The sequence below is a fragment of the Falco punctatus genome (genome assembly GCF_963210335.1).
Source record: "Falco punctatus genome assembly, chromosome: 3".
Lineage (NCBI taxonomy): Eukaryota > Metazoa > Chordata > Aves > Falconiformes > Falconidae > Falco > Falco punctatus.
The window spans coordinates 42576616-42590764 of NC_137582.1; the positions used below are offsets into that span (position 1 = coordinate 42576616).

The 14149-nt window shown below is 38.1% G+C and overlaps 1 protein-coding gene across 2 annotated transcripts in view; it reads right to left on the reverse strand.

Moving 5' to 3' along the window:
• Positions 1-14149, reverse strand: part of PREX2 (phosphatidylinositol-3,4,5-trisphosphate dependent Rac exchange factor 2) — a 181093-nt gene that overhangs the window by 28112 nt on the left and 138832 nt on the right. For both annotated transcript variants that reach the window (XM_080380377.1, XM_080380376.1), the window contains 2 exons: positions 13854-13968; positions 396-462 (listed from right to left, as the gene is read on the reverse strand). In XM_080380377.1, coding sequence (XP_080236503.1) covers positions 396-462; positions 13854-13968 — 182 coding nt within the window. The remainder of the gene's footprint in view (positions 1-395; positions 463-13853; positions 13969-14149) is intronic.

Sequence of the window (14149 nt, forward strand, 5' to 3'; positions counted from 1 at the left end):
AGGAGTATTTAATCTGGAACCACACTTCCAGTTTTCAGAACAAAGAATTTCTGACTGCACCTGCTCTCCCTCACCCTACCCTTCCACCCCCATATACTCCTGGAGCATCTGCATTGCTCTGAAAGCACAGTGAAAAATATATTATAGACACCCTCCAGCCACACCTTTTGATACAGAAGCACATGGCATCACATACCCCTAAAACACAGGTGGACAAAATGCTGCAAGAGCTCCTCTTTCCCATGCCCCACACCGCCCCCCACCCCCACGCCTACCTCCTGCCCCAGCTTTAAATAATTCAATTTTTCGATGGGATTAAGAAAGCCTCAGGAAAGGATTAAAAAAACAGTGTGTAACATGCAAAGTTTAATCAGGCACTTAACATTTTTATTTACCTTTTCTATATAAGCCGCTTTAGATGTTGAATTTGGAGGCAAGTTTGACTTGTCCAGGTAGAATGCCCTGAAAGAACAAACATAAAAAAGGCAAAAACGTGTTAATTGTTTAAACTCCTGAACAAAATGTAAGTGACTATTCTTAGACACCATCCTTTTTCTTTTTTTTTTTTTTTTAATTTAGTGCTGAGAGGATCAAGGAATAGTACATGGGTAAATAGGCACTCTCACTCTTGCTTTTAAAGTAATAAGGAACATTTTTTGTTCTGGAGACAAAAACTTTCCCTCTGGCCTTTGACAGTACAGTGCAAAATTGTAATGTCTAGTTAGCAGAAAAAATGGATATGAAAGTGATTTTCACCAAAGCGATCCATTAAAAGATTGGTAATAACTGTCTAGATTTTAATAGTGACTATGGGAAACTTGGCATATGAACACTGCCTGAGCCTCATGCACCACAAGCTTTTTTATTTTAGATGTATATAACTGAAAAAATATAAAACCAGAATCCCAAATACGTTACACAGTACTGACAGAGTAAATGTATACAAGCTCACAGTATAAACAAAACCCCAAAAACCCTACAAGGAGCAAATATGCATATAGAAGCAAAACGGCATTTGCAACATCCACTCATGCATGCACATGCAAATAAAAAACAAACTGCCTTTCTCTATGATTTCTGCACACTGAAAATAAATTAGTGCATGAAAGGAAAAATCAAAGAAAACTGTTATTTCCTTATTTACTTGCAGAACACAAACGCGATAGAGAAAGCATATTTACTGTATCAGATTTATCTATTATGTACTAAAGCTCATCAACCCACTTTCTTCCAGTTCCTTCTATAATCTTTCACTTATCAGTGAATAGTACCAGAAAAGGTTTCTATAAAATGGGCAAATGCAACATGCACTGTTTTAAAAGACAAAGGCTGGCTAATTTCTGTGTGGCATAAAGGAGACTGATATTTTTTACAGAGGGCTTCCATACTATCCTCTCCTAAAACAGGAAGACTTGTTACTTAACACCAGAAAGGAAGAACTTTAGCAAAGAGTGCACAGGAAGCACAGAGCTCTTCTGTGTCCTTCAACTCAGGAATACTAGAGGAATATTTTTTTTCTTTCTACCTTACAAGCAAATTGCTCACCAAAGATAAACTATCATTAAAATGTCTCATAGGCAGAGGAAATATCCTGCATATCTCCAGGATAAGATCACAGTTTCTCTGCCTCTGCAGCACTGCTTAAAAAAAAAAAAAAATATATTCCTGCCCATGACAGGGGGGTTGGACCAGATGATCTTTAAAGGCCCATTCCAACCCAAACCATTCTGTGATTCTCTGATCACAAAACTCATCCTGCTGGTAGAAAAGCTCCTGAAACCTGCTGGGGCAGCTGAAAATAGAAACACCTTGTAGGCTTCTCTGCCTGGATGAGGCATCCAGTGAGAACCAGGCAACAGCTACCACTGCAGCAATACTGTCCAAGGTTAAAATAAAACACACCAAGAAAAACCACACTGAACTATGGAATGCGTAGGAAAAAATAAAAACAAACAGATTCTCCAGTGGAAACCTCAGGGTATCACTATGATGCAGCTTCACTGCCTGTGCACAAGGAACAGACCTGATTAAAGGTCACAGCTGACCCATGACCCAGGCTGGAACTATGTGGTAACCAAATTTCACTTGCAATAAGATATGAAAATAAACACTGAAAAGAATGCATCTTTGCATCCTAACTCTCAAATGACAGGATCACCTGGATTCTCCAGTCATTAAAACACTGATTCATGTAACATGCATAGTTAAAAATCACTCTCCCCCACCTTTTTATGGTTTTATTCCTCAGAGAAATTATTCAAATTGTTACATACTTGCAGGGTAGAGGTGCAGCCTGCAGATTTGAATAACCTTTTATTCTTCAATAATCTGGAATAACTGAGCTGATAAAAAAATCCAGCCACTTTTAATTCTAGTCTATTTTGTTTGTCCTACTTTTGCAGTTTTGAAAAGCATCTTCTCCCAAATATAAGGTTTGAATTAATCCCCTCTGAAAGCACAACAAAGCTAATCTAGTTCTGTTATTCCATTAAGCCTGTTGCATGATCCAGAATGTACTCTGTGTCAAAGGAAGCTGGGGAGTATCGGAAGGAAAAGAGGTTTGCAGAGAAAATTACTCATAAATCACTTTGAGTGGCCACAGAACATAAAAGCTACCTCAGCAGCAACAGACCAACCTTTTTCTTTGCTAGGAAAGCTAAAAAACAAAGCATCACTCTGCCATCCACCGAACATTATCAGACTGAAAGCCTATACTGTTTTTTCCTGCCATGCCACAGGAAAATCTGATTCATTCAGAGTCTGTTCAGCACTCCCATTCTCTTTGGACTGTTATTCAGCAAATTCAGCTGCATTAAATGAAACCAGAAACCAAATATAGAACAGTACACACATTAATGGAGTACATGGAAAATAATCAACTCGGAGTACAAAGTGAAGCAACACGGACACTAGAATGGGATATACAATTATAGGAATTACTCCATTAATTCAGTCAATTATTCATTAACCTAAAAAACAAACAAAAATCAACTATGCACAACATTAATTTTAAATATCATGATACCCTATTACAAATGAAACTATTCCCCCCAATCAGATAACACTCCCAGATGTTTCTCAAGTGCTTTATTTTTATTGCTTTTCATAAAAAATGTCTTCAGTATTTTACAGAACATGACAAACTGTGGACAGCATATAAATTTCCAAAGCACTTCACTTAATTACTAAATGCTTGTTAAGGTCCTTAATCATTTTTTATGGGAAAAGTTAATGGCAATCCTGGCATGGTGCCCAATTTGGACAATATTTTCTAATCCATTTGAAATGAACAAGAATGAAATCATAGTTCTTTGTCTGCAAATGTGATGCTAGTTTTGCTTCTATAAGCCTTACAATTTCCCTAAGCTGTAGCAGAAAAGCCTTTCTTTAAAAAAAGGTAGAAAATCCAATAGGCATTAAAACTATGGGGGATTATTGCTATGTTCCGCTTTTGTAAGACATCCCCTATGTAACAATGTCAAATAAAGGAACAAGTATCTCAGGGAAAACTTACACTGGCATGAGGTAACAAACATCTCAGGGTTCAAAAAGAAAAATCTATCATAAGATGAATGCTTTCCCAAGATGTTTTCCCAGAATTTGAGTACAAAGGAGATGCAGAAATATTGATGTTTTCTTAGTGAAGCATTTTACAGGGTACCCTCCAAAACTGACCTGGACACGTAAAACCCTGAACATTTGAAATACTGAAAATTGAACTCTACAGAGGCTGCAAAACTGCAGAGACACACATTCCTGAGTAACTTTGTACATGCAAATAATTCAAGGAAAGCCAGGTTTCTTGTCTTACTCTCCATTGGTTGTTCCAGGAAGCCCACAGGGTTATCCTAGATGTTGATCATCTCTTCTTCAAAACACAAAGATAGTGAAGAAATTATTGGAGTGGGAAAGAGGGGGCAGTGCAGGTAACTGGGTTATGGCATTAAATAAAAGCAAGTTGTGGGTCCTGCTCTAGAAAGATTTTGCTCTGATGTTATAGTAGAGAAGAATTTAGTCTTTTATATTTTTATCACTGTGGCATATATTTCAATAAATTCATACTGTCTTCAACAGAAAGATGGAAATATATTTTAATTCTACTTGATTTTCAAGCCCCTGTCACAAGACATTCAAGATCCTGTAGATAAGCATGGTCAGCAACATGGCAAAAGATACATCAGTACAGAGGTTCAGAGTCAGGAAGTGTTAGAATTACTGTCCCTAATTCTTTTCCTCAGCTCAAACTTCAAACTACAAAGCATGTATTTATGGCATAGATAAAGAATATCTCTGAACATTTGTATATATATGCACATATACTTCTGTACTGCTTTAATAACAGTTCTGCGTTCTGCCATCTGGTTAACTATATAGGTGAGCATGTGGATAGTATGCATATGATATATATGTATAAACAGACATTTAGAAATATATTTTTATATATATATATTCAATTGTTTCTGTAGTACAAAGTATCCATTGCAGAAAACTATTTGCCGTCACAGCAAACAAATCTAAAAGTGTTTTACATGTTCCTTCTACTAAATGGTAAGTCTCAATAAATGATAAATTACCAAGTACAATTACCCTCTCAGCCCATACTAAGACCTAGTGATTTTAAATAATGTGCCCTAACATCTATGCCAGTGGTACAATCCCACATACAGGGTCATTACTAGTTAGAAAAAGGTTTAATTATAGCAAAAGAAAACCTTCATGACATTATCACAATTTCAAATTCTCAAAGGGCAGACATAGCAATATTCTGACCTTTCACAACTACTATGCAAACTGAAGTGCAGAACAGAAAATTTTAACACCATGTAGCTCTGAACTTACCACAGGCAATTCATATTTCACATGTAAGCAACTCAGTAAACCCTTCCTTTGGCACTGGTGAGGCCACATCTCAAATACTGTGTTCAGGTTTGGGCCCCTCACTGCAGGAGGGACATTGAGGGGCTGGAGCGTGTCCAGAGACGGGCAGCGAAGCTGGTGGAGGGGCTGGAGCACAAGGCTTATGAGGAGCGGCTGGGGGAACTGGGGGTGTTTGGCCTGGAGAACAGGGGGCTCAGGGGAGACCTTGTTGCTCTCTACCACTGCCTGAAAGGTGGTTGCAGCAAGGTGGGTGTCAGTGTCTTCTCCCAAGTAATAAGTAATAGGAATGGCCTCAAGTTGTACCAGGGGAGTTTTAGATTGGATATTGGGAAAAATTATTCACCAAAAGGGTTGTCAAGCACTGGAACAGGCTGCCCAGGGATGTGGTTGAGTCACCATCCCTGGAGGTATTTAAAAGATGTGCAGATGTGGTGTTTAGGGACATGGTTCAGTGGTGGACTTGGCAGCGTTAGGTTAACAGCTGGACTTGATGATCTTCAGGGTCTTTTCCAACCTAAACGATTCTATGATTCCTGGCTTACTCCAGGCACAAAGAGACAAACCAGCTTTTGTCAGTCTAAGCAAACAGAACCATGGGAAACAGTGCAGTCTATTGGGAGGAGGATGTGACTGTAAGGTGAAACAAGCAAAATACACAAAGAGGAAAATAATTTGATTTAGTTATGCACAAAAATACCTACAAGTATAGGGGTGTTAAGAAAATTTCAAGAAATGAAACTTAACAGCCTTCTTGGCAAGTGTTTGCTTTACCGGAGTAGACTGGGAGCATGGTTGGGACACAGACTTTTAGCCCTTGAAAACCAAATTCCTAAGAAACTGGACTCTTAAACAGAGGGGATGATTCTTCATAGTGCTCCTCATTTCCTTGCAAGCTTGCAGCACCTGGCTGAACTGGTCTCCCAGCAATTTAAATTCTCTCCAGTTTGTGAAGAGGGCGTGTTGAGGACTTGGTGTTAGGATGAGTACAAGTATCTGAGGTGCAAACAGAGAAGGATGGTTGCAAAGGAGCAGCCCAGCAGGCACATCACAGTCCTACTCTCAAGCCTTTATAAACAGACAAGCAAGGAATCATTGAAATGGGAGCACAGAAATACGAAGACAGAAAGTCATGGATGACAAAACACAGAAAAAAATACCATTTGCTCTATGTACTGCCCACTTTTTACATGCTATATTTTAACTCCTATTTTCCAGGAATCTAGTCTCCAGCATTTCTAACTACTTCCAAGATCACTTGAAACAATCCCATTTGTGATGTGAAAGGGAAGTTCTTGGGCCACAGATCAGTTACAGCCACCTTCCAGCTTCTCCCATTGCTATCCAAACAGCCAAATCCACACTGAATGCATTAGTACTAATTGCTTCCACATTTGCCTTTCAGACAGTAGATGTCTCCTTTTTGGCTCCTGATATTCCAGACATGGAATACACTGTTAAAAAAATAATACATGCCAAAAAAATCACTGTGTGGTCAGAGTTTCTACTACAGCTACAAGCTGTACAAGCTGCAGGCTTGGGCTGGATTCCTATCAGTGACCAGAAGCGAAAGAAAAGGCTCCACCTCTGATCACTGTGGATACGTGTTCTCTGTGTTTGCAAAGGATAAAGCAAGCAGAATGAACAAGATGTCCACCTCGCTGAGCAAAGACTCAGCATATATAATCTATCAAGACACACAAATCTCAATTTGGGAACACTACTATAATGAATACTGATTGTGCTCTGTCAAAAGCTTCAAGAAAGAATGAATTTACACTCACAGAAAGAGCATAGCACTGGAAGAGAAGAAAAAAAATACCCCAAAACTAAATTCAGAACACCTGGCAGTATCTTTTAGACCAGATAGACAAATTTAATTTACTTTATCCAGGATCTCTCTATTATCTCTCTGGCCTTGCTTCAGTTAGATGCAATGAATCTTAATCTCTGTTCTACCTAAAATGCTTCCCATTATGTTCATCAGGAGACAAATTTAGCTATTATTTCCTTGTTATGTCCTTCAGAGTAAATACTTAATTTTCAATCTCTCCTTCATACAGATTTTGCATTTAGAGAGAGTTCAGCCATGAGTATCTAGTTCATTTGGAACCGCATCTTAAAAATATAAAAGTCACTAGATTTCCAATTTTTATAGTAATATAACCTACATGATAAATTTATGTATGTAGCACTGCAGTCCAGTTTTACTGTTGCTTTTTTTAAACACAAAACAATGTATCAAATACCTAGTATTGAAAATAGGAAAACAGTTTTTCACTGCTTTACAAATGTTCCACTGCCCCCAAAAAAAATATTTTCACAGAATCACTCTCCAAAGCCTGTAACTCTCCTCAGGTTACTCTTTTCTGAATCTGACGGCAATGACAAAAACTGTTCATGTTGCTCATTAACATGTTGCTCACTGAAGTGGACAGACATGAGGGAAAGGAGAGTAAGACTAAAATCACAGGACAACAGCAGCATAAGGACAGACAACACAAGCTTCTTAACCACATGAGCAATTTGGTTTGGGAAAGCTTGGCACTGGAAACAATGGGGGAAGGAATCTGCCAGTTTGAAGGTAGCTTTTAATGCATTTATTACAAGAATTGATATATGATCCAGTCTTTGTGATAACACAGGTATTGCCTTGAGGACCCATCAGTTTGTTCCAGAGACAGACAAGCTATTTCTTTCATAGTAATTAACTATCTCTAAGTGGATCTGTCCTTTGTGTCATTGTATCTCACTTATACCAAAGCAACTACTAGAGAATTTTAGTTCAGCCTGAAGCCATGATGCCATCACATGTATTTTCTGCCTTGACTAAATTATACAGGATACAGAAAACATCAGCCTGCCAAGAAGCCTGCAGCCTGAAAGGCTGCTGTGCATGTATACGTGTGTGTATAAATAAAAAAGAGGTTCTATTCCTCAGACAGATTTTGTTCCATGCTTGCATAAATTCTAGGGGCAGAAATAGTTTCCTTTTCTTGTCTTTTTAAAAATTAAAAGAAACAAGAAAACCCAACAACATGAAGACCTCATGGATTATAACATCCCTGAATGAAGAATTAAGTTTGCTATCATTCTGTGGAGGGCTACTTATGCCATAAAATAAATACAGGAGGCTTCAGACACAGAAACTGTTTGAAGTTACACTGTAAATGAAACACTTTAAAATGACAAATATTACATTCGGCATAATCAGATGTTCAATGTAATGAGGGTAGTTAGCTAAATCATTTGTCATTAGATTCACTGATTATAATTGCTTCCTTAGCATAACAGACTTGCATTTACCTCCTAAAATTATATCCAAGAAAGCAGCAACATAGCGGAAAAATCCCACCAAAAAATAGCCTTTTCCCTTTAATACATGCTTTAATTTTTCTTCTATTATGGCTGTACAACAGGCTACAAAAGAAGCTGGCAATAGCCTTGGACACAGCTGACTTCAAAGAATAGTTTCAAATCACACAGAATGGCAGGCTGGAAGGAACACTTTTTCCAGACCTTCTTTGTCTATTGATGCACAGGCAAGTTAATTACTATACAGTGGTAATTAACACCCACACCAGTGGTGGGGATGGACAGCAAACCTCAGCTGTCTTTCCCACAGCATGATCCTATCTTTGGAGTGCAGAACTGGGTCATCATACAGTCAGGGGTGTCACAAGAAAGTGCCACGCTGGGGATAAAAGAAGTTATGGGAAAGTAGAGCTCTCCTAATCTCACCATCTATTATTTTGCATATTTCACTCTGAATATTCCAAATACAAGCAACCATAACATCAGGAACCAAATGTTGAAGCTGTTTAGATGCCTATATGCAAGCATAGATGCTGAAAAGGCATTGGAAATGCTTATGAATCTAAAAGCCACTGATTTCTCTAATTTTTCATCAGCTAAAAATTGTTGCATAGACAGTTTTGGAATCCAAACAGGTATACTGATATCCAGTTTTAGGCACCATAGTTTGCTTTTGCACTCAACAATGTGCAGCAAAGCATACTGCAGAGACCCAGAAGCTGGAAGCATATTTGGTAGATCCACAGCCCTGCACCCCACTGAATGATCTGTGCCCTAAATATCCTCTCTGCCTTTGAGATACATCCCTCATATGCACAGACATATCCAGGAAAAAAACACTACAGAGCAGATGTGCTTGGACTTTTTTGATTAAGAAGCTAACCAGGAGCACCTGTAGAAAATTGCATTTTAATAGAATGTCATAGGAAGGACCCCATTTTTTTCCCCAGAAAGAGAGTTCACAGACACCGGGGGGGGGGGGGGGGGGGGGGGGGGGGGAGAAAGAGAAAGAAAAAAGACTAATCTAATAAAATGTCAAATACTCGCAGAGAAGGGAAGACTGGAAAAGCAAGCTTTCTTACTACTGTAGATGGAAAGTCCCATTCTGGGCCATCAGGTCCAAACCTCTGCTAACTTGGACCAACATTAGAGAAGTTGTCATTCCTACACTCATCGAAGTCCATTTTAAAAAGATGGGTTAATTTTTGCAGGAAGCTAATCCAAAACCCAATTTCTCTGAGGATTAAAACTGTTCTCATATCCCACTAAACGTTTTATCTTACTTAGTCCAAGGACTGGCTGAGTTATGGCCGTCTAGCTAAACTGTCTGTCAGGTCTGTCCCAGCTTCCGACGAGTCTGCATTGCAACCAATCTTTTGGTCACAGTAACAACGATAAGATTTATTTCCATGCAATGTAGTAATAACTACCATACTGAATCTCACTCTGCAGGAAAGAGACCTTTCCCAAATATAAAAATTATATTCAAAGGACAGACTGTATTGTAACTAAGTAATTCTTCAAGCAGTAATGCTTCACAAATGACAATTAAAAGTTTACCCTTGTGCTTTTACAATTACATTACTCACAATCTGCAAGAGAATACTTAAATCAACCAAGCAGTCCAAGTAAATACATTGCATTTGTGAGTTTTCGGTATTGCTATCAGCATTTGTAGTAGATACGGATTCAAACACCATTGTGCCCTGTGCTGCTGAAGCAAAATGGTCTCTGGTATCTGTAAAAGCAAAAGGACTGATTCAGAATGGAAACAGCCTATTTGAATGGCAAGGAGTACCAAAGGAGGAAGATGAGGGAAAAGTGGGAGGAGGCAGAAGAATACAGAAGGGGCTTACTTAACATCAGCCCCTGTACAGGTGAGACACACAAGTTCTTTCTGGTCCTCTTCTGAATTAGAAGACAACTGCTGAGCTATCAAACACATAGTAATAAAGATCTTTAAAACCTTTGCTGACCTAATTACTTTCACTTAGCTGCACTGCATGTTTCTCTTTAGCAAACAATTTGATGAAGTTAAATTTATATTGCTGGCAACTACTAGCACCAGCTCAACTTGCAAACTGAATTTGAGCATAAATTTCTTTTCCTTATCAGTGTCAGAGAAACAGAACTGGTTAACTATAAAAATAAGTGTAATCTGACTGTGAAAAAGAAATCCAGCATAATTAAGAATAATTGTGGGCCAGATGCTGAAGATTTCACAGCAGTTTCAGAAATCTAATAAACTAAGAATTGCTTGGGTTTTTTTAAACTGACTTTTTTTTTTTTCTGATAAAGGACATCCTACATACTGCTGGGGTAGGGGGTGTTGCCTCAGAAATTGTAGAAAAACTCCACTTTAGCTGGCCACATAATAAAAGTTCCCTTATATTATTAATTAGATTAAAATAGCTAGGGTTAAGTCTATTACAGAAGATAGAGGGACATTCTTTCCATTCCACATAAGCATGAAATTCTATAATCAATCTTCAAATGTCTTTCATGCGTTCTCATAAAAATTATAATCTTATCATTACTATTTCATAGTTGAGGTAGCATTTGCAAAAGCCCCAAAGCAAGAACCATGAAAGACAGAAGTTCTTATGATGCTCAAATCAGTGTCAAAGAGGACAATTTTGCACCTGGATTTATTGTATCACTTCTGATACTGTGAAAAAGCTGGTCACAGTTCCACAGTTACAAATGAATTTTGCAATAAAATCAAGGATTCAGCTTCGTGACTTTATGACTTTATATTATGGATAAAAGTTATCCTTCCTGAAATCCAGTAAAAATTTATTAATATATCATAGAAAGGTTTGGGTTGGAAGGGACCTTAAAGTTCATCTAATTCCAATCTCCTTGCCATGGGCAGGAACGCCTTCCACTAGACCAGGTTGCTCAAAGCCACATCCAATCTGGCCTTGAACACTTCCAGGGATGGTGCATCCACAGCTTCTCTGGGCAACATGTTCCAGTGTCTCACCACCCTCACAGTAAAGAATTTATTCCTAATATCTAATCCAAACCTACGCTCTTTCAGTTTAATGCCACTAGCCCTTGTCCTATTGCTACATGCCCTTGTAAAAAGTCCCTCTCCAGCTTTCTTGTAGGCTCCCTTTAGGTACCAGAAAAAAAGGATCTTTTTATTCATTCAGATAAATAATTTGCAAATTAATTCTTTTTAAGGCACACATCAGTATCAGATTTGTCACCTGAAAGACACTACATTCCTTAAAAATTTTCTATACTCAAACTAACAAGATGTTACCACAAGAAATTTAGAAGTAGCTGAGCAAAGGTACTACTCATTTTTAATTTTGCTGTCCTGCTTGAGTACATCCCCAGTAAGGCCAACATCTGTGTTTGTAAGTGGGACCATACACAACAAAGTGGTCTCATCTGTTTCACATCATTAGAGCATTATTATTTAAATGTGTGAGGAATAAGAGAAGCTGAACTTGTCCCAAGAGTTCTCATCAATAGATGGCTCAGTTGTAGTGTCACTGCCAACCAGTGGTTTCATTCCCACTAGTTCCCATCCTCTGTTCCCATTACTTTTTCCTTTGCTGTTGCTCCCATTTGCCTTCTGCTGCAGTACCAATGGAAAGACTACAAGTAGTTCATTTCACAAGCAAGCAATGCATTTCTTTTCTATGGAGAAAGAATGGTTTATGGATTGTGCCTTGAATGACTTATTTTATTACCGATTAGGTGGTTCTGCACAGAGGATTTCCTCCATGTGAAGAGTTTAAGAGAGTATTATTGCACTTGAGTATGTTTCCAGGGAATATTCAATTCCACTTTGTCCTTTAGAGCAATTATCCAAATGTTAATATCTTTTGCTGCTGTAGTTACGTTATTAGATTCTCTGGCCAAACACCTACACAGGCTAGCAAATGGCAGAACAAGAACGAAGCATCTGCTTTTCTGTTTTCCTTCTTCACATTATGTCAGTGAATTCCTGAAGCTGTTTGTGCCTCATTTGAGAAATGAGTAGAGTTCACCAGAAAGCAAACCAAAAAATCAATTACTGAACGTTCTCATTGGGCATTAGATGGCTAGAAAAAAACCCCACCAGTTTTCCTATTATTGTGACTAGACACAGCTACCCACAGTAATTTTTTGAATGCTAACTTTTTCATAGTAACTTCTTGAAAAAGTAGGCCTTGGAGGTTAGCAACTGATCAGAACTGTGAGTAACACCACCGTAAGAGGAATGTACCTCATTTGAGCCACAGCACAAATGGAGGTCCTAACACATGAGGTAAGCAAGGTCAGGGAACACTACAGCATAAAGTCAGGAAGAATTTCTTTTAAGGATTTTCATGGGGGCTAAATTGGGCCTATTCATAGAAAAAACCACAAAAAATCTTGCCTTGTCCAACTGATAGAAATTTTTTTCCAACAGTAACTGACTTCATCTAGGCCAAATACTGGTATGACCAAAGCTTTCTGTAAAACTGATTTATAACATAAGCCTTGTCAACTAAATACTCAGGAGGAAACTTTCCCTGCCCCCCCCCCCCCCCCCCCCCCCATTGGAAGTTCTAATACAAGAAGGTGGAAAACAAATACTATCTTTGTCATTAACACAGAAGTGCACTGACACAGATGTCACAAATAAATGAAATATGCAGTACTCACTGAATGCAAACAGATTTAAAATAATTTTTGCTAAATAGTACTGCTTAGATTAAAACAGAATCTAGAAAGTCCACTGCTCTGTTAACACATTAGAGAAATACTTTTGCAAGATCATGAACAAAACCTTCCAAAGACAGGATTGGGCCAAGAGGTGAAGGAATTGGAGAGACTCGCATTTATCCTCTTTCCTCTTCTGCACTGTCCTTAACTTCTTTTAAGACCTATTCTCTGCTGCTTTTAAAAGCTGCCTAACAGTTCTAGTGAAATGATAGTGTTTCCATCTGATTCAGGAATTTCAGAAATTAACAGATGTCATTTCACTGCAGTCTTTTGCGCTCCTTTTCTTCTACTCATGCAAATAAGAGTACTCAAACAGGCGTTTTTCACCAATACAGAGATGCAAATGGTCTATGTACATATCTTTATTATTTTACTTCACAACTAACAGATTATTTTGTATACCAGAAATTCTGGTTTTATGTGCAAATTCTTAAAGAAATAGTTACTTAAATACACAGCTGCATAATTTTTCTTATACTGGCAAGTATGCACTCTGTAACCCGTACCTGAAGCTGATGCAAGTATCCAAATATGTTTATATTCCCGTTAGTATGAGGGGGAGTGGGGAGGAAGATGCATAGCTTTGAGGAAACAACACTATTTTTAAGTCCTATTCTGTAGAAATTAGATAAAAACGGTCTGCAAAATCAGATCATAATGTTTAGCAGTATTCATACTCCATTTGTGATCACGTAGATATTTCCTTTTCTATATGCGTTAGTCCAACAACCTGGAGGCAACTACAGCTATAGCTTTCACGGGGAAACAAATTTTTAACAAGTAACTTAACAGTGCAGAAATTAAAAAGTCAGAACCATGAGTCTTGGATCTTATTCAATCATGCACCAAAAAAACCCCACCATACAACACACTTAAGTTTAAAGATGTGGCATAGAAACTGAACTGAGAAGCCGAACTTGGTAAACCAATCTCAGGAATGTTGGTTTATTACCCACCGTAGTTTCTGGTTATACTGCTTGACTTTTTCTAGTGAGGCTGCATTAATCTGAGCTTGAAATTCTTCTACTGATACACTGTCTCTGTAATAATATCCTTCCATGCTCTCCAATGCTGTGAAAAGAGAAAGGAGAATGTAGAAGAAAAAAATCAGTATTAAATATTTAGCATTCACCTTCTTTGTAGCTTTGTTCGCACACTGGTGAATTATTTTTTAACCTTGAGGCAGTGACCCCACTGTGGATTGCTGAGCTGTTTCTGTATGTCATCAAATTCATACAGATCTCTTTAAGGT